The 27040-nt window shown below is 38.1% G+C and overlaps 1 protein-coding gene across 1 annotated transcript in view; it reads right to left on the reverse strand.

Moving 5' to 3' along the window:
- The window catches only part of NTNG1 (netrin G1), a 315404-nt gene that overhangs the window by 45217 nt on the left and 243147 nt on the right, over positions 1-27040 (reverse strand). The window contains exons 5-6 of the mRNA XM_035017896.1: positions 25295-25321; positions 3372-3539 (exon numbers count right to left, since the gene is read on the reverse strand). Coding sequence (XP_034873787.1) covers positions 3372-3539; positions 25295-25321 — 195 coding nt within the window. The remainder of the gene's footprint in view (positions 1-3371; positions 3540-25294; positions 25322-27040) is intronic.

The raw sequence follows: 27040 nt of genomic DNA on the forward strand, positions 1-27040 counted from the left end.
ATACAGCCTAATTTGAGATATGTTTAATAGTAATTGCTGAGCCCTGTGTTTCATTCTGATGTCAAGCTTGTTATCAGAGATTATTAGCAGTGATTATCCAAGGTCATGAACCACATATCCTCTAGCTTCCTGCTTAATGCTTGAGTTTATATGAAACAGAAGCATGCAAGGGAGTCAGCTTCATGTAATTGCTGTGTCATACAGGGTAATTACATGCATCTTTGGAGACATGGCTGTGCTTGGAATTTGTATGAAAATGGGTAAGTTCACCGGTAGTCACAAAAAAGCAATCACTGTGGCAACACGAAATAGTCTGCATTTTATATTTGCCATAATATAAAATGATGCAAATAGTTTATGACAATGCAGTCTACATTTTGTCAAAGATAGGGGCTATTCCCTTATAACCAGGGTGGTGGATTTCACTGTCATTTGTTAAAGAACTGACAAAAGTGCCTTTCTTTTCTTCAGAATTAGAGAAGACTTAGATGAAGTTCAAATTTTCCAAGATTGGCTCTTAATTCTGTGAAAGTGAATTAGGTAAATATCCATTCATTTTCATTTGTGCTTTCTATACAAAAAGGTATTAAACTCTCAGTTACTTGTGGTGTATGCTCTTAAATTTAATTCTCAGTCCTGCCTCAAGCCTCTTGGGGAGCTGAACTGTGGAAAAGAGGGAATTGGTTCATGCTTTTCCATAGGGCAAACCTTGGCAATAGGGAGCCACAGGCTACCAATGGCCCTCAGAGAGCAAACTCCAGCGTTAGCCTGGTGGATAGGCAGCCCTGATACCTCAAGTGGGAAAAGCAGAATCTATAGCTCTTTTAGGAAATAGTTATTGATTCATTGTATGCATATATAGACTCGAGACAAAAGATAGAGTGTAACATACACCAGCTAGCCACATTTTTCAATTTATTCTTTACAAACAATTTTACTCCTTAGGAAAAGGGCAGCAATTTAAGGAATTTTGGCAGGTGGGGAATATTATCACTAATTTCAATGGTACTTAAAAATTCTCATCTTTGGGTTTACTAATTTACTTGGTTTGAAGAGTATAAAATACTGAATAGAAACATGTTTGTTTCAACAAAATAAAATTCCCCAAAGGTTTATAATTTTAACTAATAAACTTTCTAGAAATGGAGAAAACAACTGCTTTTGATTTTTTTAAGTAAGGAAAAAATGTATATTAAGCTTTCCATATTTCATCTCTAGTTCATGCTATTTAAAAGACAAAAGCTAAATAGGCTTTCTTCCTGTCTGGAGATAATCCAACATAGATTTACAACACAACTATACCTTTTAAAATTGAATAGGAAGTGCAGATTTTATAGTTCATAAGATTATTTTAGGACTGGAAAAAGGCCAAAGTTCATAAGAATAGAATATTCTGAGTAAAACATTGGGATATAGTTGTTACCTATGAAATATTATATGGAATAAAATCTTTTCTTTTAGGGCCTTTTCTTTGTTCATTTAAAATAATATGAAATTAACACTGTAAAATATTTTAATCTTAGGTGTTTTACATAAATGATTTTTATTCATCTGTTCCTATTTATTTTACCTTTCTCTTGTTTCCATATTTATAGTATGACATTTATATATTTTGACAAATGACATTCAGTGAAATGTAACTCTGCATTCGAAATTTGACAGCTACATGTCTTTTGGGTTATTGATAACCTCAAATCTTTGTAGCCCTAGTAGTTGGAAAGGCAATTGAATTTCTGTTTGCAAGCTCATAGTGGAATTGTTACTGTCATCCAAAAAAGCATACCATAACTAGAAGTCTGACAAGCTTAGTTTTGCTAATTATGTCAGGATATTTGGGAGAAGGTGTTCAAGCTTTGAAGTCAGAAAACTAACTCTTCAAGAAAGCTATATGATTTGGGTCAACTTGCCTTACTTTTCTCAACTAGAAAATAGAGGAAATTATCAGTGGAATACTTACCCACAGTTTTGTTAATGAAGATTAAGTAGAAAAAACATATTTGCAAGTGAGTTCACAGTTTACCAAGTGTTTCCTGTGTATCCCATATGATCCCAGTTTGACCAGGAGTTCTGAAATGACTTACCTAAGGCACACAGCTATTAAATAACAAACTGGGACGTGAACCCAGCTCTTCAGCCTCTAAGTCCAGTGATTTCTCCACTAATTCACAAATAATAGATAAGGAGGCACTTTGAAAAATAGAACATACTGTAGATATAAACAGTATTATGTAAACTTGGCCTAACTGAATTCAAAACAACTTGTATAGCTATATTATGTGATCCTGGGCAAGTGGCTACATGACCTTGACAATCCAATCAGAAAACAATGCCCCAGAATTGCAAATTAATTAGGTTTCTTTTTTGATCAAAAGACTGCCTGCCATTTTTCAGCATGTGTTTTCTATTTAAATTAGTCTCTATGTGCAAAATTCTACTTTTAAAATTAGTTGCCTGTGTCGACCTGCTGGTGAGGTAACAGATATGCACGTACCCTTGACCATTTCAAATATATGCATTTCTTCAAAGTAAATTGTGAAGTGAAATTCCATTTATTATTTCTTATTTTTCCATCAGCTCCCTTTCTTAAAGATGGGTTCCACTACGCAAAAGGTTGGAGAAACTTTTTTTGGGTGGGAAGGGCAGGTTCTCACCTTGTTTATGCTGACTACTGCTCAAGTAGTCATGGTGGGTGGGGGAGAGCGCTTGAGAGAACGCTGTGGACCCAGTTGCCCAGAGCTTATTTACCTTGGAAGCTAAGAGAATTAATTGCCTACAATAGCTTTGAGAAATTGCTTCTCCTTTTGGGGGCTATAAGAAAATTAAATAAATGGAATTTCATTACTACGGATGGAAAAGTCAGGCAAACTTCTATATTACCAATTGCTAATGGCTTTCAATTCCAAATGGCAATATTTTTAATCAATCGATATTTGTTGGTTACCAGTTATATGCAAGAGTTTATCCTAATTTCTCATAGCTATAATTAAATCCCATAGTGTGAGTTTCCATCTTAAAAGTTGAATGTACAACTTAAGACTTTATCAGTTTGATATTACCAGGTTTTAAGATTGCATGCAAAAAAAAAAAAAAAAAGAAAGAAAGAAAGGAAGAAAGAATAATAGAAAATTCTTTATCTTCTAAACATGATTTTTGGCTCACCATCTTTAAAGCAACAATAACATAAGGATTCAGGATATATCCCCCAATTCAACCAGCACAAGAGAATTTTAAGTCTACCACAAGGATGTTTTCTCCATTGAGAAAGTTCATTCTGGCTCAGCCGTGGTGCAACTCAACAGCCTCTTCACCTTAAATAGCTCCCCATAGCTCGAAAGGCACAGAACAATAGCTGAAATTATAATGGAACTGACCTATGCACACATTCTCATCGTCCAGCTGTGCAGAAGCATTTCTGAAGTAGCCCAGCCTGCATAACTCACAGTGCTGCCCTCTAGTGTTGTGTTTACAGCTCACGCAAATGACTGTATTGAGCAGATCGATATAACTGCATCGATTGGAGTGGCCGAAGCATTCACAATCTTGCAAGGAAGAACAGAAATGTATACAGAGTGTATACAGCAGCAGAGTCACAGCACACTACATGCTCGGATAAAATGAGGAGTGGAGAAGAGATGGCGGGATGGCATTACATCTATGCGATGCAACATGACACATGGCAACCACAGGTGGTGGTGATTGGCATGGAAGTAGCATCTGTTTCAAGCAGGATAGAAAGGTTGGACACTCAGAACATGACCGGAGAGTGCTAATTCTTGGCATACAGTATGAACAGAAGCATTTGCAGGTGTACACCTTTTAAAATTTGGGAAGGCTCGGTTGCCATTGATGCAAAAGTCTAATTTTTGCACACTGAGAAATTTACCGTCTTGGTGCCACTTCCCCCATTTTTTCTGCATATTTGCACTCTTTAAAAGAGGGAGGGAAGTATGTGAGCATCGAGGGCCTGAGCCTGCCATCACCCATGACTCCTCTGTTTGGAGTCTCATTATCATTTATGTCAAGACAGTAACTTGGTCAGGATTTCCAGTAATTATGGCAAATTTCGTAGGGATCTAGACAACTAAACAATTCTCTATTTTTGTTTTTTTCCAAATGCTAAGAGGGAAGACAGCTTTTGTAAGCCTTTCATCAGGTCACATCTGATGTTTGTTCATCTGTGAGAGAAAATATAAAAAGCAGGGAGAAAATTTGTATGGGAAAAGCGCTCTTAAGATTTCCTTTTCACCCAAGTTTCAAGCTAAGTCTGCTACAAAAGAAGGATTAGGCAGCTAATGATTGGGCAGCACCCTCAGATTTCCTTTTCTTTGTTTCCCCAGAATGTTGGAGGGGCCTCTGAGGCTGAGGTGTGAAGGTGGGAAGAACTAGACAAGGAGATGGGGAGAGAGGAGGAGAGCAGGTGGGGAAGGGTGGAGAGTGACTAGATTTTCTCTGTTGCATCTCAGGGAAGCAAGAAGTTGTTCATCTAATTCAGCGTTTTTCAAAGAAGTGGTAAAGACAAAGCCTTTATGGGTGGAAATAACTATCAAATCAGACAGAAAAAAAAAGGTGGGAGGAGTAAGTATGTGGGGAAGCTAATTTGTCTTGTCAAAATATGGGAGTAGGCCTAGCTGGACATTGATGAGGAAGGTCAACCGTGAGAGTAAACCTTGTTTATCTAATCTAAAAATGCTCCTCTTATTAAAAGTCTGGCTTTTATTTTACCTCACTATGAAGCCAAACACACCCACTATTTGAGCTCATTCATTCATTCATTCATTCATTCAATAAATATTTTATTGGGTTGATCTACCATGTGCCAGGCACAATGCAAATGTCTGAGTTACCCTTTTGGCCTAGATAGATTTTGGAAGTAACGCATTTGATGAGCAGAGTAAAGATGAATGGGCACTGTCAAAATGAATAAGGAGGAATAAGGAAGAGTGACTAGAATTTTTTTTTTTTTTTTTTAACATGCTGCTACTCATCAGAATGGTGTGGGTTCATTTAGTGCAGAGCCAGTTGCTATAGTAGAGAATGGAGGTCGAGGTCCTGAGAGAAAAAAATCAAATTTGGATAGAAGCAGAGGAGGACACTAGAAATTGTAAAGAGTGGAAGATACCAGGAATAGGGGCAGCACCTTGGGGACTCTAGATGCTTAAAGAGAAGCAAGAAGAGGGAGGCTCCTGAAGGCAAGCCACTTCCTTTAGGGGAGGCTAGCTTTGTCACCTGTCTAAGTGTGCTGGGGGCTGGGACTGGGAGGAAGCAGAGAGAGCGAAGGAGAACAGAGTGGGAAGGGGGCCTTTGGGACTTGGATGTGGGAGATGGGGTAAGAACATACCTGCATAAATGCAGTAGTTAAGGCATGCCACATTATTAATAATAAAATAATAACAACAAAAATAATACAATTACAGATCACCAAATGAAATATTCTTGGAAAACAAACATTTCACTCCAATACACTATATCTCCCCAAGTTACACCTTGTTTATGCTGGCATTTCTGACATTTATGCTAGGAAACCTAAAAGGCCTCTAGAACCTTCCTTGGTTGAGGATTTGAAACAGGGAGAAACTTTCTGGTCTAGAGCCACCCAAGAATAGAGGGTGCAGGAAGGAGACACAATTCTCAAATCTAATTGCTTCTCGGGACTTCTCCAGAGCTGCCTGGAATTGCTGAGGACTGGGCACCAACAGCCCTGTCCTCTGGCTCTCCCTCTCCAGAAGAGGTTCCTTGCCAGCCCAGGTTGGCCCTTGGTGCACCTAATATAATTTATCCAGCTTTTTTCAAAGGCATCATTTATGTGCATAAATTGATCCTAGGAACTTTTTGAAACTACACAGAAGTCCTTGTTGTCAAAAAAGCTTGTTTTGTGGGCAAGACAAACACATGCTTAGAATAACTAGAAAACAAAAGAGCATGTGCTAAGAAAACCAGACAGAGACACAGAGCGATCTAAGGAGAAATTCATTTAACTTGAGGGGAATTAGGAAAAACTAACTTAACACTGGGCTTAATACCGAGTCTTCTGTGAGGGTACATAGGGTTTATTAGGGGGAAAGAGGCAAGGTGTGGGGATGAGCATTTCAGGTGAAAGGGGAATAGAGCGTGCAAAGGTATGAAGTTGGGGTAAGTGTAGAGAATAAGGCTGGAGAAGTTTCATAATGTAGTTCCTTTGTGGGTATTTGAAGGGTTCTGTAAGATCTGTCCAATGGCCAGAGCTACATGCTGAGCTCCATCTGACAGTTTTATCCAAGAAAGAAAACATATCCATAGATATCCAAGTTCAACACTTTCAAGACCCAGCCCATGAATCTCCACGGACACGTCAAATGTCACACTACTGTCTACTCTTTGAATTCAATGGATAGTGTACATTTTCGTGATAACATTATTTGTTTCTGGGTCTTGTTTGAGAACCGATTTATTATTTTCAATAGGAAAAGATAAATAATATAAGTTGTATAAATAATTATATATAGAACCATATCAGCTAAACACCCAATATTAATATATTTATTTTAGAAGATAAGTGGATATCCAAATGTCTTTTAATCTAGGAAATAGGGTCCCAGTTTGATTCTTTTAAGACTTCTAAGACTTCTGAGACTTCAGTAAAGCTGTCTTCTCTGGCCATGATATATTTGAGAATGTAAAATGAGAAAAAGATCTTTGAAAAACATGAGAGCACTGTATAAATGTAAGGCATCTCAAATGTAATTATTATTTTTCAGTATCCTGTTAATCTACCACTCTTTAGGAACTAGTCTTTCCATGTAGGCACAGAATCTTTGAATGATCATTAATGATGTGGTCTGAGCTACATTATCATATTAAGACCCTGCAGGGATGATACTCATAGTTCAATAATTCTTTGATCTTCCAGTTCATTGACTTACCATGTCCTCCCTTCCCTTCTTACAAAGTATAGAGTCCATGGTCCATCCTTACAGTGACTTCCTTTCATACACTCTCATCTCCCTTAGCCCCCCTAGTGCCCACCCCAATCATAGTCTCCTGGGAAAACCTGATCCTGCTTAAATACAACTCTCCACCTTTCCATGCCTATACCCCAGGAGCTAAATGTGGCTGGAGTTTTTCTCCAACTATTTTGAAATGAGTCTCATTTTAAGTTCATGATCATAAACCTCAAAGGGACCTTTAGGACTGCCAGGCAACCCTTCCTGAAATAGGGGCTTCTGGGCCACCACTCTCTTTTGCTTCTCCTTCTTCCCTACTCACTGATGTAGGAAAGACATTAGGGTCCAAAGCCGACAGCCCAGAGAGAATTCTTTAGACATCTTTGGTGCAAAAATGTGGTTTTATTAAAGCATGGGGACAGGACCCGTGGGCAGAAGGAGCTGCACCGGGGTCATGAGGAACGGCCCATTATATACTTTCAAGTTGGAAGGCAGTTAGGGATAGCTTAAGTCTCTAAGGAATTTTGGCAGCAAGGTTTCCGGGACCTTGACGGGGCTAGCTATTGTTGGGAAAAGGTCATTTATTACCGTCTAATAAAACCTTAGTCATGAGACCCTTCATATGTATATCGGTGGGCCATATGCTTGGCGGATGATTGCCAACATGTATCTTGGGGGTTTAAAGATAAAGGAATTTTTATATGTTAAAGTAGACTTACAGAGTCCTGAGGGTCAGGTTAGGATTGCCTTTAGCCCTTAGCAAAGTGTCAACATCGAGGCAGCTGAGTCCCTAGAGGAATGTCACTCTGCCTGTTTCAAAGACTTGTCAGTGGGCTGTAGATAGTAAGGAAATTTAATAATTTTTCTTTTTCCTTTGTTTTCCACATCATTCACCATTGTTTTTCCCTCTCTTTTCCTTTTTGTCCTTTCTCCTCAAATGTCTCAGGGCTTAGTTCTTGGAACTCTTTGCTCTTTAGGCTCACCCTAGAGCCAGGGTTCTTTACCTAGCTTCATGACTTTATATACCATCTATATGCTAACCTTTCCAAAATAGTTATTTCAGCCTAGATCAACTCACCAGTTAGTGAGACTTCCTCCAAACTGACCTACTCAATTGCATTCTTTTTTTTTTTAAGATTTTATTTATTTATTTGACAGAGACACAGCGAGAGAGGGAACACAAGCAAGGGGAGTTGCAGAGGGAGGGGGAGAAGCAGGCCTCCCGAGGAGCAGGGAGCCCGATGCGGGGCTCGATCCCAGGACTCTGGGATCATGACCTGAGCTGAAGGCAGACGCCCAACCATCTGAGCCACCCAGGCGCCCCTCAATTGCATTCTTATTCTACACTTGGACATTTAATGGATATCTCAACTTTAAGACGTTCATAACTGAGCTCTTAGGTTACCTTTCCAAAGCTGCTACTCACCCAGGCAGCCCACCCTATCTCAGTAAATGGCAACTTGATTCCTCTAATTGTTCAGCTTAAAATTCCTGGAGTTGTTCTTGATATCTTTTTTTCCTCACCCCGACAATCAATCAGCAGATCTTGGCTATGCTTTTAAAATACATTCGAAATCTCACCACCTCTTACTATCTCATTTTTAGTTAAAGGCACATGGATTATTGCTTTGGTCCCCAAACTGCTCTCCTGGCTTCCATCCTAGTGATGGTCTCCTCTCCACACATCAGTCAGAGTGACTCTTTCAGAACTTTAATTGGGTCATGACATCCCTTTGCTCATAATCCTAATGGCTTCTCATGTCATTCAGAATAAAAGACAGAGTTTAAATTCATTCATTCCCAATTGATCTGGCCCCTGGCCTCCCTGGTGGCTCATTGCTCTCACTCTCTTCCTCACTGGCTGTACAAAGCTCCATGTTGCTCTGCAAACATGTCAGGGACTTCCCCAGGCCTTTGCTTTTGCCTTTACTTCTGTGTGGAACATTTTTCCCCTGGACATCCCTATGACTTGTTTCTTCACTTTGTTTTGAGGTTTCTGCTCAAAGAAAATTCTATGACCACTCTATCGGAAATAATAGCCCCTGGCCTAAACATACTAATCCTCAATTTCCTAACACTATTTAATTTTTTTTTTGTAGAATTTGTAGTATCTGAGAAGTATATTTTAAAAAATTTTCTCTCCCATACTCTAAGTATAAATACGTGAGTGTAGACTGTGTCTGTTTTGTTCACAGGTGTAACCATGAAACTCAAAACATCTTCCACACATACTAAGCACTCAAAAAATGCTGTCGAATGAACATATCAACGAATCCGTGATGATCTTGAGGTGCCTTCCTTTGCGAAACAGGGGAAGACACAAGAGGACAGTTATGTTTAAATTCATCGCTCCCCATATGAATTCCATAAGAGTCTGGCTAGATCCCGGATATTAAAGAGTCTAGAAAAACAACAGCCATACAACAAGATATAATGGAGTTAGTGATTATTTTTAGCTGAGGGTTGTCTATATGTCAGTGAAGATCAGTTTAGGCAGAAAAAAGGAGATTTGTAAAAATTGCTATGGTTTTATATAGTTTTTCAATCTCAAATTACATTGTAGACAAGTTTTAATTGCTGTTGTGTAGACAAGCTTATGGGGTCCTCTAGAACACATTTCCAAGGCATGGCATGCAAGCATTGGCAACACCTATTTCCTGAGATCCACCTTGTGCCAGGAAACAACATAGACTAGTCCTGCCGAGTCTACTGCAGTTTCTCAACATCAGCACCATTTACATTTTGGGCCAAATAACTCTTTGTTTTTCTATACCCTGGAGGATATTTAGAAGCATCCTTGGCCTCTGCCTACTAGATGCAGGGCAACCCCCAAGCTGTGACAACCAGAAGTCCCCTGCGGGGGAGGGCAAAATCCCCCGTTGGACATGTATGACATCATAAAAAGCACTTATGATAATATGGTACTTAGTAGCTTAGTTAAGAGCAATAAAAAACTAGGGACCAATAAAAGCTAGGGATGTTTCAGAAGAAGAGTTCAGAGTTGGTTTTCTAGATCAGGAAAGACCCAACCCTTTTAGGTAAATGTTCTTTCCGATTGCCACTGGCTGGGGGGAGGGCTAGGCAAGGAAGGGTTCCCAGAAACAAGAGGTTGGAGGGATAGAGAGTGGAAGACGAAGAATGGCAGAAGAGGAGGGGTTAAATTTCCCCTTGGTGTCTTTTTTCTTACTGTTCCCCGTGTTGCCTCTAATCATAGGTTACATTGCCTACGCAATTAGGAGATCAAGTACTCAGAATGGCACAGGTAGTTTTTTCTGTTTTGGCCAAATGAGGCAAGCTGATGAAAATTCATTTTAGTCCCTCAAAAAAAAAAAAAAAAGGATTTGGGAAAAAGAGTTTAGATAGAAAGTGAAGGAATGAGAACCCTTAAAAAGTATTTTCCCCTCACTGCCTTCACAGTCACCATGCCTCGGAGGGGCCTCGTCCAGGGGTGGTAGTGAAGTGGCTGTAGCATGTCGCTGGTCCTTACCACCCCCACCCCAGACCCTCTCTTGCAACCTGATGTAGCTTTTGAAGCTCTTCCACATACATCATTTGATGACGATATGGATTTTTTTTATAAGTCATTAGGTGGCTTCTTCCTGCCTCTGGAGATGTGTGTGAACCTCATTAGAGCTGTGACCCCAAGAAACTCAAGATTCAACGATGCAGGGTCAAATTCCAGGTCAAGAGGCCTCTTGTATTTCCAGTGTGCTTGAGATGACATAAAAGAGACGGAATCTGTGAGAGTCCCTATTGCTTCCCTTTCTCCCCCACCTCCATGGTTTCTTTGTGTAGATTTGCATTTTGGAGATAAAGATCTCCCTTCTGTGGCCTCAGTGACTGCCTTCTGATGTGCACTCAAACCCAAACAGGCTTGATACCCTGGGAACCTGTGGCTGTCCTGTTCCTAAAGAACTTCGTCCCCCCAATTTCAAATCCATCTGCATTCCCCTCAAAAGGGCATTGTCCATGTTTGATATGTAAAAGCACATTGTGAAGAAAGTTTAAGACATGGTTTAAATACTGTCGGTTTCCCCTTTCCCATTTTCAGACCAGTTTCATCTTTTTCTTTATACACCACAGAAGGACCGACTCAACATTAATTAAAATCTGGAAAATGATTTGACTCTATTCAATAAGGAATAAAGAAGCTATTATGGTCATTTTCACCAAGTGGGTCAAACTAAATTCAACTTTGCTAATAAATATATTTCTTTGTAAGAGGTGTTTCATGAAAAAAAAAAAATCAAAAACATGACATAAGCCCAACAGTCAAGGGTGGAAAACAAGACACACCTGTCACATAGGACATTTAAAGTAAAATGGTGAAATAAAAACAGGAGTCTTTATGTTTCCTGAAAAATCTTCATTCTGTGAATGACAGATGCTAGCTGGAATGGGCTATTCATGAGTCACAGATGAGATACTGCTTGCTTTCATTTAAAGAAAGCAATATAACTATTATTTTCAGGTCGTAATCAATGCTTCACCCGGTGCAGATCTGCACTGGTATTTGTTCAAATTCATTCCAAACAATGGAAATAGAAATTGTAAGGTATTTCATTTTTCACAAAGTCAAATGGGCACAAAACACGGAACCTGCCACTCTGTTCTCATGAAAAGCATCCTTGAAACTCACTTAGAGTGAGTTTCTTTATTTTCAATGCAAATGAGCAACAATGTTAATACTCTAACATTCATGTTCTAAACAGGATCCTAAACTGTTTTAATGCTTATTCACACATTAATCTTTCAGAAAACAAATGTTGCAGCATTTTTAATTTACAGCAGTCAAGTTTCTGAGTGAAGCTTTTTTTTCCTCTTACAGATGACATTCTCAGTACTATTTGATGCATTGATTGGAATCAGTCAACATGCCTCACCAATAAGCTGATGGGTACACTTCACAGATATTCCAGATTCATACAGTGCAATGTTTCACAACACATAACACCATGAAATCACTGTATGAATCCAAGAATTCCTACCTCTCTTGTGGTTTGCAACTTGAACAGAAGAAACTGTTGACAAAGCTAATTTGGGAGCAACTGGATAGGTTTAAAAGAATGAACAGCACATTAGAAACAATAGTGAAACGTTCAAACTGTAATAACTTATTATCAACCCACTCAAAAAGGAGCCCTAAAGGAAGAGATTATTTGTATATGTTGTTTCTGGGAGATGGTTTCAGTCACAGAGGAAGTCTTGTATTTGGCTGAAAATGGTTTAACATCGTCAGTAATAAAGTTTAGAGGTTTTATTTTCAGAGGCAAAAAGAATTACCATTTAAGTTAAGAATCCAGTTATGCAAGGATTATTCCAGTAACAATATGGATATTAGGATCCCCTATTGTCCCTCTCTTAAACCAGTAGTAATGTTGAGGTAATTTGCCATCTCATTGCCTCAATTCACTGTCATTCTCTCTGTGTAAACCAAAGCTCATCTACATATAAGCCAGTTCGATTTTTTTTTGTTGAACTGATTAGACATCACAGAACAGAATCACAATGTCAGCCATTTGGCCCTCAGTCTCAGAGTCACCTTGAATCTGTCTCCCTTTAAAAGAGTATAGTCTTCTCAACATTTATTACCTTTGTGATGATATCAGTTCGCTAATGGCAGAGATTTCTCTCTAAGTTGCCTGCCATTTCTTTTCCAATTATTCATGATGAGTTGTTTGTGAAGATAGCTCAAGCAGGATAGAGCCTGATGTTCTTTGCAGATGTTGACAAGATAAATTACGGCTGCACAGAACTGGCCTCTGCCAGAAAGTGCACCTTTAGCTAAAATTTCAGGTTTAAGCACTTTATTCAACTGCACTGCTTCTCAAATAAATTCATTTGAACTCATTATCCACATTCGAAAAAACTGCACCTGGTGTTAGCTGGAGATTTCTGTAAGTTTTCAGTACTGTGACACTGACAGAAAACATAGCAAAATAATTAAGTAGGTCTGTTTCAGGTTTTGAACAATGCATAATCTTGTTCATCTCAAAACTCACTGTGGAGAAGTGTTAAGTCTTAGATCCTGTCTTGTATAATTTGTTGAGCTATGAAATTCAATGGGAAATACTGAGTGACATTTTACTGAAGATGCTCTCATTGAATTTGCCAAGGAATAAAGCCACTAAACCTCCCCCGAATCCTTGTAGAATTATACTAATAGGGGTAAGCTTGATCTGTATTTCTTCTTCCACATATGTATGCAGAAACTTGAAAAAATTCATTTGGAGCAGATGATTAAGATAATTCTATTTGCTCCTAATATATGTATCTAGGACAGTCTCGATTTCATCACTCTGATCAAGGACTGAAAATGCAGCCCTTCCAATTTGACTCCCCAACAAATTGCTAATATATTTTGTTTTGCTTAGCAGCTATTTCCTGGTTCCTCCTTTTGCTCATTTCCTCCTCCATCTGTATTCATTAGAGTTTAAAAGGAACATCCTGTATGCAACGAAGGAAGGTGGAAGCCAAAAATGTGCCTTTTTTTTTGAGAAGAAAGAAGGCAAAAGAATACAATTTTCCATTAAAATAAACTATTTATACATGTCTGTGTATATCTATAGGCTAGACATTAATGGGAATTTAACCTTGCACTGCATCTTATGAATTCCATTGCCCAGGTTGTAGAAGTTCTATTTCTTCCTGTGTAATCACACGGCTGTCAGTTTTTCTCTTTTATTTATTTACTTATTTTTGGTGTTAGGAGTCAGAAATAAGGACAGACAGAAAGCAGGCTGCCCTTAATGCAGCTAGAATTAATTGTTAATTCACAGAGGATTATAAGTGGAAGCCCCAACAGAGAAAAATATATTGTGATGTGGAAGAGAGAGAAAGAGAGAGAGACAGAGACAGCGAGAGAGAGAGAGATCCAAATTTCTGCCAGTCAATATGGAGTGACAGTAAAAGAGAACAGGTCTCTTAGTGGTTACAATACTGCCTTTATCTATTTTTCCCCCTGACCTTCAACACAACTGATGTACCAGTTTAGTTAAGAAGAGCAAAAGGGAGACAGCAGAAGGATGCCTGTACCAACTCATGAGTTTTTAAGACTTATTATTTATATTCCAAACTGTGATGGCAACAAAACTCCAGGCTTCTCTAGGGACTGACGGACATTCAACCTAAATTTGATAAAGTGCTTAAAACTTCTATGACATCTAATTTTTTCCTCTGTCTTTCACTATAATATTTTCAGGATGCTCTTCATATTAGAAATAATATTTGAATCATGATTCTTTCAAAGACATGGCATTCATGATAATGCTCTTATTTAGTGCTAAAAAATAGTATATGGGATTTTTCCCCTAAACATGTGGGATTTTATATCAGTAGGAATTTTACATGCTCCTACCTTGTTTTGGGTTAGAAACCTCAAGGGAAGAAATATTCGGCCATATCCTATTAAACTTTGGAGGATCTGCATGCATCAGGAAAAATCAGGGTATGTTATTTTCAGCTATAATGTTATTTGGTCTAAACAGAAAATTATATGGACAAAGACACAAACCACACATCTGCTCTTTAACTTGGTTGTGGATGCACTTAACAAAACATGACTCCCGCACCAAACAAGAGCAAGCAATTGATGATTCCCAAAACATTGAATGGACATTAAATATATAGCCCCTTTGCTAACAAAGCTATATACATTTACTTTTGCAATAAACTAGAGTGTTCTTACAAATAACCAAATAGGGACTTCAGCATTTCAAATCATTATATAAAGCTGGTGCCTGAGACTAGAAGATAAGGCAAAAGAAATAATTTCTCACTCGAGGATTCCATTCTCTGTAATTTATATTTACAGATATGAACTTGTTACATTAGTCTTTCATGAGAGATTCTTCGGGGTGTGTTTTAAGTGTGAGCCATTATCTCTGCAAAGAAGTGGATTTATTTCCTATTTTTATTTATACAATTTCTCAGAGAAAGAAAGGGAATACTGGTGATTCTGGCTTAAGGAGACTAGTGCAAGATGCTTTTGATCATAGCTAAGGTTTGTATATATGGATGTATACATGTCTTCATGATTTTTTTTTTTATGACTCCACCTATGTTTCTAGAGTTTTTGGTTCCAATCCAGAAGTAATTATAAGCATTGCTAATTTGAGAATTGATGTTGTTTCTTTCTTAGACTCATCATATATATATTCACCATATATATAAAAAAAGGCTGTGGAAAACCAGAATAGCCAGGTTTAGGACTGGATGCTTTAAAATTACTTTTGTGAAGGTGCATAACTCTTAAAGCAGTCATTTCATGACTCCAATCTACCACCCGTTCAGATCAGCTCAAAACTACATCTTCGTGTGGTACTTTGGGACCACCCAAGTCCACAAAAAGAGCTCTCACCTCTAAACTCCTATAGCATGTTACTGTCTGTGCTCCTGATTTCTCATTGATATGTGGATAAGGCATGAGTTTTAATATTATTAGTTTAAATTTCATAGGTCTATTTCTCGTCTCTGTAATTAGATTGGATCTCTTTGAGGAAGGGCAAAGCCTGGCAAGAGGCCTCAGTAAATATCTAATAATTGAGTAATTGATATCAAGTGGCTAGGCTACTGTAAACAGGTATTATCAGATTGTTTCCTCCATAATTAGATTATAACAAATAACATTCTTGCAAGACATGGTACTTTCACTCTAACTTTGGTTTTTAAGTATTCGTTAAAAAAGCTGATTTACTGTGTGTGTGTGTGTGTGTGTGTATACAAAGGCAGACGAAGTCTTAATATTGATATTACTGTATCTGTCAAAATGACGAATGAAAAAAGAATGTAATAGTATTTTCTACATTTGTATCCAAGTGTTACTAAACACCTAGATATTCAGAAACATATAGGCAGAATATTCAAGCTATGGACTGAATGCTGCTTTTCACTTGAGCATCTTGGTGCTGGGTAGATACTGAATTAACAAAACAAGTCTACCTGACCTGTGACGATCACTTTTGAAAAACTATACATTTGCATTTTGAGGGAATTAATGTGATTTCTAGAAATTATTTTAAAAAATAGTGGTTATATATAGAAAATATATTTATTTACATTATTGGCTCCACAGTAAGAATATTTCAGTTGTTGAAATGGTTCTCTCCATTTTTTTCTTGTGGGAGAGACAAATACAGATCATAAGTGTGGGGGGGTGGTGTTTGTAAATTTAATGTTAAGCATTCAGTGACTTGTTTGTCTTGATGAAATTAAGTAATATGATTATTTTGTTAATAAGGTTTGCCAAGAAATTTAAGACAGAAATTTATACCAAATCAATTTAAAAGTGAGTTTTGAAAATTAGCTTCATAAATTAAACTGTATTCCATATTCCAATATATCAAATATTTGCTTATGCTTATTTTTAGTGTATTCTTTTCCTAGTATTTTATAATTTTTCCCTAGGATGCTAAGGTTCCACTTTAAGGATCTTCCTATATGTATAAAAAGTTAACATAGGTCATTCTTTTTTAAAATTTTTAAATTTTTTTTAAGATTTTATTTATTTATTTGACAGAGAGAAAGACAGTGAGAGAGGGAACACAAGCAGGGGGAGTGGGAGAGGGAGAAGCAGGCCTCCCGCCAAGCAAGGAGCCCGGAGCCCGATGCAGGACCCTGGGATCATGACCTGAGCTAATGGCAGACGCTAAACAACTGAGCCACCCAGGAGCCCAACATAGGTCATTCTGCTTTTGAATTGTTAACTATCTGACTGTATGGAATTATCAAGATAGATACCTCGGTTACAATCTGATCCCTACCTAGAATATAACTTTCCTCTGAATTGTGTACTTAAGATGGTTTCTTGTGGGAGGGGAGGAAGGTAGTCCTTGTATTTGCCTGGGAATAGAATTAGACATTTTTTTCCCCAAATAATTTCTATTATGTGGAATGCCTAACTTTCTGAACAATCAAAATTTAGAATTACCAGCAGTCATACCATGTGGAAATCCTAATCTAATCTATACATAATTCTGGTGGGATAAAATTTTATGTGCTGATTTTTCCTTGGGAGGAAAAATGTCCTGAAGAAAGATACTGAAATTTGTGGTCTCTTGCTAAATTCTTACAGCATGTTACTGTCTGTGCATACATGTTGCAGTATTTGGCCATCATGGGATTTTTAACTTAGTATCTCATTTACTTATTTATGTATTTAATTTTTTTTTAAGTAGGCTTCCCACACCCAGCGTGGAGCCCAATGCAGGGCTCGACCTCATGACCCTGAGATCAAGACCTGATCTGAGATCAAAAGTCGGACACTTAACCGACTAAGCCATCTTATTTTTTTAAAAAATTATTTTTCTTATAATTGCAAGGCCAGGTAAGAAAACAACTTAAAATTAGGCAGTTACTCTCCCTTTACTCTTGTTACTCTAAGATCCTGGCTCAAATAAATATTTAATCAATATTACTAACAAATGTTTAATTCCCAGGAGTAAATTAGGTACATTGGAGGTGATATTAATAGTACAATCGAGACAAATTCTATGTTATTATATCCAGTTCTAATGAAAATCTTTGTATAGCATGTAGCTTCTGAGAATTTTTAGCCAGTGGGCCACTTGTTTTGAATAGGTGGAAATTACAAATAGAAAACAAAAATTATACTGCATTAAAAGTACAGTATTGTCTCTTTGGGAGAACTGTGGCAGAATTTATTAATATAATTCTTTCATGAATTAACTAGGGTATATCTATGGGTCAATTCTAAGGTCTTGGAGTGGTAGTTTGTTGCAGGGCAAAGGGTACTGTGAGTCAGAAAAATAGGGTTTGGTCCCAGTTCTACTACTGAGGAACTGTCCGGCTGTTAATTTTTCTAGATTTCAGTTTCTTATCTGTAAATAAAGGTGCTGGACTAAAAAATCTCCACGGTTTCCCTCAGCTGTTAAGTTCCATCACTCCAGTGGTTCTCTCATGGTCTAGCAGGGTCCCACTCAAGTTCATGGAAGGATGAAGCCTATTGCTCTTTGGAGAATCTAGGGGACTAAGTGGGAAGGGAAAATTACTGCTCCATGTTTTGAGAGTGGATATTTTGACTGTCATAGTTTAACCCAAACAGGAGTTGAGAAATTATTGGGGTGAGGGGAGGGATCCCCACATGTGTCCAATGGGGTTGTAGATGGCCAGTCATTCAAGAATAGCCTTTTATGGAAATCCCTGTTTCTTAAGGATGCTGCTGGCACAATGCATCTGGGAAAATGGACTGGACTCATCTTGATGATCTCTTTGACTGGACTCCAAAGACTGGCTCTAGGAGTATGGAGACCATAACCACATACTCTAAAACTGTCCCCCTAAAAAAAGAAACAAAATATCTGGAATGTCCATCAGATGTTATTACTCTATTGTCACTGTTGAATTTTCAAAGCACATCTATAGGAAGCTTAGAAAATATCTATTTAGGGGAGATTTTTTAAAGCTCTGGTGCATGTTAGTAGAGCTCGGCTGGATTAGAATCCCAGTTTTACCACTTGGACAAGCTCCTTAACTTCTCTTTGTCTTTCTCATCGGTAAGATGGGGATGATGCCATTATCTGCTGGTTCCTTTCAAGACTCACTGAGTTAATATTTGCTTGACATTGTAGTGAGCAGTCAATAAATGTTAGCTCTTATTATCCCATTTGTGGTTGCTGTTGTAATAAAAATCAGATTACTGTAGTATTAAGAGTTCTTGCTGAATTGAAGTAGAGAAAATAATGTGCTTCCCCTATGTTTTGCAAACTTAATTATTCCCAAAGTGAATAATTCTGGTATGTAAAAAAAGCTCACTTAAGATATAGTTTACTTTAGGGAATAATCCAGTTTTAGGGCCTCCACTGATTAATACTCTTGTTCAGAAAACAATAGAAATGATTTTGGGGATACCCTGAGAAAGATTTTATTTTTAATATTTAAAGATTAAACGTTAATTTCCAAGTTTCTTTCAGTTTAGAAGCAAATCAGTTTCAACTATGGATCAAATATATATCTTATCTGAATTTTGTTTTTCATTAGGGAGAGAATGCAGAAAACTGTTAGGTGACAGTTCGGTTGTGGCATTTTAAACTCGTTTTTGTGACTCAGAAAAACTGAGATTCTAGTTACGAAAGTGAAACTTTGGAAGAAAATTTTTCTTCTCTGTACCCCAAGGAAAACTCTGCACTGTACATTGGAGAGAACTATGTTGGAATTGCTGAAATTGACCATCTATTCTTGATGCCATAGTTTATCAAGCTAGAAGGCCAACTTGAAGCAGAAGGCTAAAAACATTTCATTCATATTAAGAAAGCTTTAGAGGTAGGGTTGTTTTAGAATATTAAGTCGTCTTCTATCATCCGTGGCACTCCCTTCGCATGAACTGTAGGCAGCTTTTAACTCACTTTGTGGGTACCCTTTAAAAACAGAGTAAATTGTGACCAGGATCTCCCATCTTTTTTTTTTTTTCCTAGAATGATGTACCATGTAGAATTTCATATTTTAGTAGTTTCATCAAATGAGAAGGTGAATTCTAATATCATGGTAGAATGTGAAAAGTCCTAATTTGGAAATTGGACATTGAACTGGAATCCCGCCTTGACCACTGTCCAGATGAGTTGGACAATTCATTTAAGTCTTAGTTGCCTTATCTGTAAAATGATGACGTTGGATGAGTGCTCTTTAAGTTTCCTAAAAATACTAATTTTTACTTAATTTTTTGGCTCTAAAATATGGTGGGAAACAGGGTGCTACCATGGATATGAAAAGTCACTGCTGAGGGGATGATAGTGAGCCTTCCTGAAACATCCTTCTTCCAGGAGTGTGTGAGGAAAATATTAGGTGGAGGCAAAGTCACAAGGTCCCTTTGGGTTTATATAGTTCTGCTGCTATTACTCAGGGAATCTGGAAACACTATTGATGCCTAGAAAGGAATCTATAGAAAACCCTAAAGCTCTCCAGAAGAAATCCTTAGGGCCTTGGAGGTAATCTTACCATCTTCACAGCAAGCTGCCTAAGCTCAGAAATATAGTGTCATTAAACTGGTGGGGAAGATAGAGCTTAATGTGATAGTGGTAGGCCTGTCCTTCAGATGGCACACAGCATTTTATTTTTGCTATAAGTGACTATTTCAATAAAGAAAAAAATTTAGATTTTTACTGTCATACAATATGTACAAACATGTTTCACAATTTGCATAGCAAATTTCACGAGCTGTCTCATGTTCTAGACTATACTTGACATCTCTACATTTCCCTTTTTCCTCAGAATACTGAGGATGTTTAGTGGTAGAGAAAAGGCATATATTAGTGGGTGGAGGGTCACAGTCCCCTACTCCCTCTCCTCATGCATGATGTTTGTAACTTCTGTTGACAACACAGTGAGATATCAGAAAATGAACCTCTGTTTTTCTCCAGGACACTACATGTCCCTGCACAAAAATTCAGGGATCAACAGGTTTAAGATGCAGTGTGGTGGATTGGAAAGAGTCTGCGGTACGAGTAAATAAATCTAGAATTTTTCTTTCCACCTGTTCCATTTGGTATAAGGTTATGAGCATAATAACTTTTGGAGTCAGATAGGCCTTCCTAGTCGTATTATATTGGTCAAGTTACTCGGCCACTCTGAACCTCAGATTCGCCATTTGTAGAATGGAATTCTGTAGACATATGGGAACATCTCCCTCCAGTTCTGAGTGAAAGCTCTGTCTAACTCTTCCCAGGAAGTGAAGCAGTTAGTTGGCCAGCTCCTTATTTATACTCCAAGAAGATGTCAACGATACCCACACACTTAGTGCAGAAGTTCACGGTTACATGTCTGAAGGTTCATCATGGGAACTTTCAGAGATCTTGGCAAATCTTCGGTTAAGCTAGGAATTTTCCGATGACCCACACAGAGATAACAGCAAAGGTACAGATAGCAGCTCACACTTAAAAAGTGACTTGACATTCTAACTTCACCTGGGAGGAGGTTAACGCATGAAAAACGTTCATTTGCTCAAGGTGGGCAATTGTTGATAACATTACTAAACCTCTCCTTTTCTTTTTTCTTTTTTTAGGTAAGGGATATTTTCCTCTCCTTCATTGTAATATTTGATGTATTCTTCAGGATTAAAGCAACGGCTATGTCCTAATGTTCATTCAGTTTTAGGATAACCACAAAGGTTTCATGAACGTGAAATGCTAGTTACACAAATATGAAATGGATCTGTGATGAGGATACTGGGCACATGATATAACAAAGTCCCAAAGGCATTTCACCTGGGACCTGAGCTTTCCTTCCAGAACATCAGCAAACAGTTCAAAATTAATGTAGCACACCATGCAATTTGCCATATAGCTACACTAGCCTGATCATTTTTTTTCCCTCATTATATAAAACCTAATTAGTTAAAGGGCAATTCAAATGAAACTTTTATTTGGGGGATTTAGAAGTATTAAAGCAAAGGAAAAAAAAAAACCCAAACAAACACTGCAGCTCTCTGGATAGCATGAACATGATTATTAATAACCCTTGGGTGGGGAAATGATTAACCTCGTTATTTTCCTCACGATCCAGGTTTCTACAGTAAATGGGTACTGAACAAAAATATTTGGATGCTGTCTGGAAAACAACTTTTACAAGGTCTCCAACTGGCATCAAATATTTTTAAATAAGAAAATATATCTGGGCTTTCTCGCCGGGCTGATGGATCCCTGCGGGTAGCACTTCCCTTGTTTAACGGTCCTGTCAATTAAATCATATTAGAGATGAAGTTTTAACTCCAGGATGAAGGTAATGCTCATTATAAGAGAAAACAGGAAAATGGAATATTTCCCTGAAGTGAACCATTATTTCTAATTGAAAGAGGTAGAGAGGAGGGGACAGCCAAACACCTCCATCAATATTCTAAGCTTTATATACCATGATCTCAATCACTTAAAAGTAATTTAAAGAAATAATGTATACTTGGGTTCACAGAATGTTTACATTTCTCTTTTGTTGTTATTCTAAGACATATTTTTTATTTGTTAAAAAATGCCAAGTTATTTGAAATGGCGTTTCCTGATGTGATCTTTCATGTCAGTGGCTGGCCTACCTTTAATCTCTGACTCACCTGTCATTTCCTTTCTTAAGTGATAATCACCCACACAAAGCTATTTGTACATTAGGCCAGTTCTTATTCTAATTATGGTCTTTATAATATACTGTTTAACATAATTAGTGAAATCACTTGTTTTTCAGGACTAAAGATCAGATAATATATGCTAGAAGGTATTCATTAGTTTATCACTCTAGCAAAAACATCCACACCAAACCAACTATTAATTTGCATCATCAGCATCAACAAATGTTCACTTGGATAAAATCGTGAATGTTTACTTCTAAATGTGTGATACATTTTATATATAAAAAAATGAAACCTGAATGAATTACTGCCACATTAGGTAAAGTAAAAACAGAGATCACAAGGCTCAAATGACTATAGATCTATTTTGGGATTCATTAATTGCTGACAATATCACCAGGATTTTTTCAGCCATGGTCAAAGCACATCAAAATGACCAAGTTTTTAAATCAAGAACCTTAGAAATGGTTGGGAAAACTATTTCCTAAAAAAATAGACAACAGCAGGTACAAATGACCTTAATGGGAAATTTGTTTCAAAAACATTTTTAGCAGATGATCGGAAAGGATGACCACTCTGTCCATGCATTTGAACCTTAATACCGGTATTGACAGTTTGGGACTATCCTGAAATCTATTAGGGCTCCAAAATCTTTAGTCATTGTGTATATAGCATATGTATGTGAACTTATGGTTACACACATCAATAATTTACATCAATAGTATGTATCATTCACTTGGGATATGCTTTGATGATGGGAGTCTCACAGGTGTTACATCTGTTGCAATGGCATTGTCTATATACTGGGTGGAATTATGCTCATTGATTCCTTCTTTGGGATAAAGGGAAAAGCCCTGGCAAACACCTAAACTTAGTTAAAAATTCCAAGCAACTCCCTCTTCTCTGGCTTATACCTTGGAAACCCGTTCCTGCACCCTCTAGAGTAGGCATTGAGTCATCTATGCGTGAATTCTTGCCCCTTGGAGCAAAGGAAAGGAATCCACTAGTGCACCCAATGAGCACCTTATGAGCCCACAAAGAAGGAAGGTGTGAATGCCATTTAAGCAGCCCAGAAGATCCTATCCTGTTTGATGGTTTTTATTGTCAATCTCTTGACTTAAAAGCCAGCAATCAGCAAGCTAGTTGTGTGTGATGTTGGGTGACTCCTGGCAGCTTTTACACCCTGTTTGCTGGAGAAATCTGGGGGAACACCCACTATACTCCAAGCAGAGCAGCCAGGGGCCTAAGGAAGGCAGGTTACAAACTATCGTTTTATTTGGTAGCTGGTTTTGGTTAGGTATTAAGGAGTTAAATTTTCCTAGGTTCCTGATAATAAAGGTGGATACATTTTCCGAAGGCAAAACAAAGCATCCTTTCAGGTCACCACTGATTTCGAAATAAAACAAAGCAAAACAAAACTGGAATTTCCTGACTCAGTGTGTAAAAGGTCAACATCTGCTGATGCTCAGAGATGGGGCACGTGGTGGAGGCGGCCGGATGAGATGTCGAGTGAGCAATACAGTCAGAGATTCCATGCAACACACGACTGACACTCCAAACAGAAACACACCCCAGCGCCAAAGAACTACTTTCCATGCATCCATTTCTGAAAATCTGACAGGTCAGACTGCCACAGCAGCCTCAATAATCCGTCTCAGCTGTCTTCCACTTGGTCCCCTTTTGTTCGAAGATGCATATGTAAATGAAAGTGTCAAGGCCTGAAAGGAGCCCACTGTGTGTGTCTGTGTGTGTGTGTGTGTATCCATATATATATATGGATATGGATGTGGATACATATATATATATATATACACGTACACACAATTAGGCAAATGCCAGGGGAGATACTAAAGCAGAACTCGGAGACTATGAGAGCTGAAAGTTTCACCTGCACGTCTGTAGCATTAATGCCATTTCAACAAGATCATAAAGGCCAGGCTGTAGCATTAGGCTGGTATCTAAAAGGATGTGAACACTACCCCTACGTACAAAGCCGCTGATTTTCATGGCATTTCACATGTCTAGTGCTTAACAGATCTGTGTCCAGACCTATTCACAAGCTTAAGTAAACTGGCTCGATTTACAAGTTGGAAGACCTGACGGTGCGTTTATAAGAAGTGGGAAGTTGTTTTATCCAAATTATCAGAGTTTTGCGTTCAAGATGGATGTCGGGTATTCAATGGCTGCTATTTACACTGCAATCACCCTGGGTGGCCGGGCACCCATGATGAAGTCTGTGAGGGGTGAGACCACAGTGAAAATTCTTCTCTTCACCTACAGTGCATAATCTCTGCCTCCTCAGCACTCTGTTTTGAATGGGTTATTCAGCAGTCGTGCAAAGGATTTAGCCATCAGAGAGAAAGGGTGTGAAATATAAAAACATGTGAGATCCTGCTCTGCAAAGCTGTGGGGCATTCCTTAATGAGCATTTCAGGCTTGGTGTGGGGAGTCATTGTTTTATATGTGAATAAGGAGCTACAGTCTGATTCTCCCACCATAGCTGGGAGAATGCTCTTTGCAATGGTACTGGAGAAATGTTTCATAGAGGTTTGAAGAGGGATTTCTCTTTTAAACTGCCTCTATTTCTACTAAAAGATTTCTTGCAGAAATTTCAACTAGCCGGATTCCTAAATTCTGCATCTATTTTTTATACCCTGTTCTCTATCAAACTTAAACCTAAGTAGTCAGGAAAAGATGGATCACTGTATTTTTGGAGGGAGAAATGGACATACTGATTTTTCTCCCCTTCATTCCTCTAGAAAGACTAATGATCACCAACCTGCCTCCTTCAGGCCTTCACAAAGACTGGAGTATAATAAATTACTAAAATTCCCTCCCTCTGGTTTCATGGCATTTTCACTGGGTTCTAATGAATATGCCTAAAGCGTTCATTGGTATTCATTCTCTGCTTTTAAAAATTATGGGAGAGATCCATATCCAGTCCTAAGGAGAAAGTTCAATTTGTTGTCCGTTACTAAGTATGGGTAAATAGGACTATTTATATTTTTGCTAAATGAGCTAGGGTTACCTAAGTAATTACACCTCCGTAAAGGTAGCCTTCCTTCATTGGTCAAAAGCAGTCAGGAGAGCCATGGTACTGCCATATCCACGGGGAAGTGATGCTTTGATAACTATTTTATCTGTGCTCTCACCCTGTCTGTGCAGAGAACACACACAACAGTTCAATTCACAAAGAAAATACCCTCTTACATCAGAAATGGACACTGGGAAAATAGATCTTAGGAGCTCAACAAGGAAACAAAGCTAGCCTAGACTTGGTTTTGTAACTTTTTTTTTTTTTTTTACTTACTACCGATACTGGAAATACTGGGGATACCTGGAGAGAAAGAAAACAATAAAGAAAAACTGTTAGACAGTTATTAATACATGCCATCTTTAACTTAATATAAACATCTCAGAAACTTAACACTTAATAGCATTCAGATAATTAGGAAATACGCACAGAAAAAGCAAGATATCTATTCATCCATCAAAACCATTTTGCTTTCATTCTGGAACTCCCAAACTTAGGAGGGCTGGAAAATTAATGCTCAACTTCAACAGCTGGTTCAAGACAGCTTCATGATATCAAACATTTTGTGCCTGCCTGTAAGGTTAATGAACATTTGTACGAGGTTCAAAACAGATTTTAAACTAGGCTTATGTTCTGGGCATAGAATGCCAAATATACACTATGTGGACCTGTACAAATATACCCATGTATGCACCAGATCTCTTTAGATGTGTTATGAGATGCATATGTTAGCTGTTGAAAGTCACTTGGCTCTTTATTTGATTAATTTCACAGAGCCATCATTTTTAGTCCTCTTTTACTTGTCAGATACGTGGACTAAACTCTGTAATAGAAACTCAATTGAGCAGAATAATTCAAGAATACATTAGGTTATTCATATTGATCATGGACTTCATCCATTCTCCCAGCTTCCACTTCAATTTACAGGTTGTGCGAAGGTGGTGGGACCATTTTGGAATGCAATGGACTTGGTACAAACGTGGACAGAAATTTAGTCTGTCCCCTGAAAACTCCTAGCCAAGAGCAGGGGCACAGGAGGCAGGCTGTCTGGGTTTGAAGCTTTGCTCTTACACTCACTGACCGTGTGACCTTGGGCAAGTTGCTTATGCTTGGTTTTCTACCTCTTAGGGCTATTGCAAGGATACACAGATGGATGTGTGTAAAGTACTCAAGGTGTTGCTTGGCGGGTAGTGGGTACTCTACCCGTCTTTGCTATGGATTACTGTTACTGATACAGTCAGTTCACCAAGCAAATAACACTACGATATATATTGCTGATGAAGAGTCAGAGATTTACATCTTCTCTGATAAATTTGGGTCCTGTTGCGGATGGGAGCTGGGGATGGGACTCAGACAGAAGCGAGTGAGAGTCCTGCTTGGCTATGGACCAGGTAGGTGATTTCAGGCAAGTTCCCAGCCTCTCTAGGCCTGTTTCCTCACCTGAAAGGGGTTAATAATATCCACTGCATAGGGCTGCTGTGAGGATTGAATGAAATAATCCATAAAAATGTCTGACACATGGTACATAGCCAATAAGTGATAGCTGTTAATGAGTTGTGCAAGCTTGTTCTCCACATCACCGAAGTGTACCCCTAACAGGTGGTAAACGTAGGAATCATTAAACTTCTATTTTCGTATTTATCTTCGAACAACTGCCCTCTGCTTGTTTTAACATTTAACATATAACATAACAGGTTTAATCATTGTACCTTACTCAGAGATTTCGAGCCCTGTAGTCTTTAAACCCAAGAGCTAGTTTCCTATTTCTTAATGGGGAGGGGAGTAGGAGGAATTAAAGCTTACCATGATTTTTTAAAAAAACCTTAAGGAATGAAATTTTTATCTCTCTTAAGTACATTCAGAATCTCTTGATTTTAAATGCATAGAGTTTAGGGTGCTTCAGCTTAATCACTGATCACTCTTCCACCCAAACTGGAAATCTGGATTTCCATTTCTGTGTTTTAACTCTGTTCTCTGAACTGAATTTTGAGCCGAATGCAATCTCTTCAAAGGGCTGCTGAA

The sequence above is a fragment of the Mirounga leonina genome, unplaced genomic scaffold (genome assembly GCF_011800145.1).
Source record: "Mirounga leonina isolate KUSES-001 unplaced genomic scaffold, KU_Mleo_1.0 Mir_173, whole genome shotgun sequence".
NCBI lineage: Eukaryota > Metazoa > Chordata > Mammalia > Carnivora > Phocidae > Mirounga > Mirounga leonina.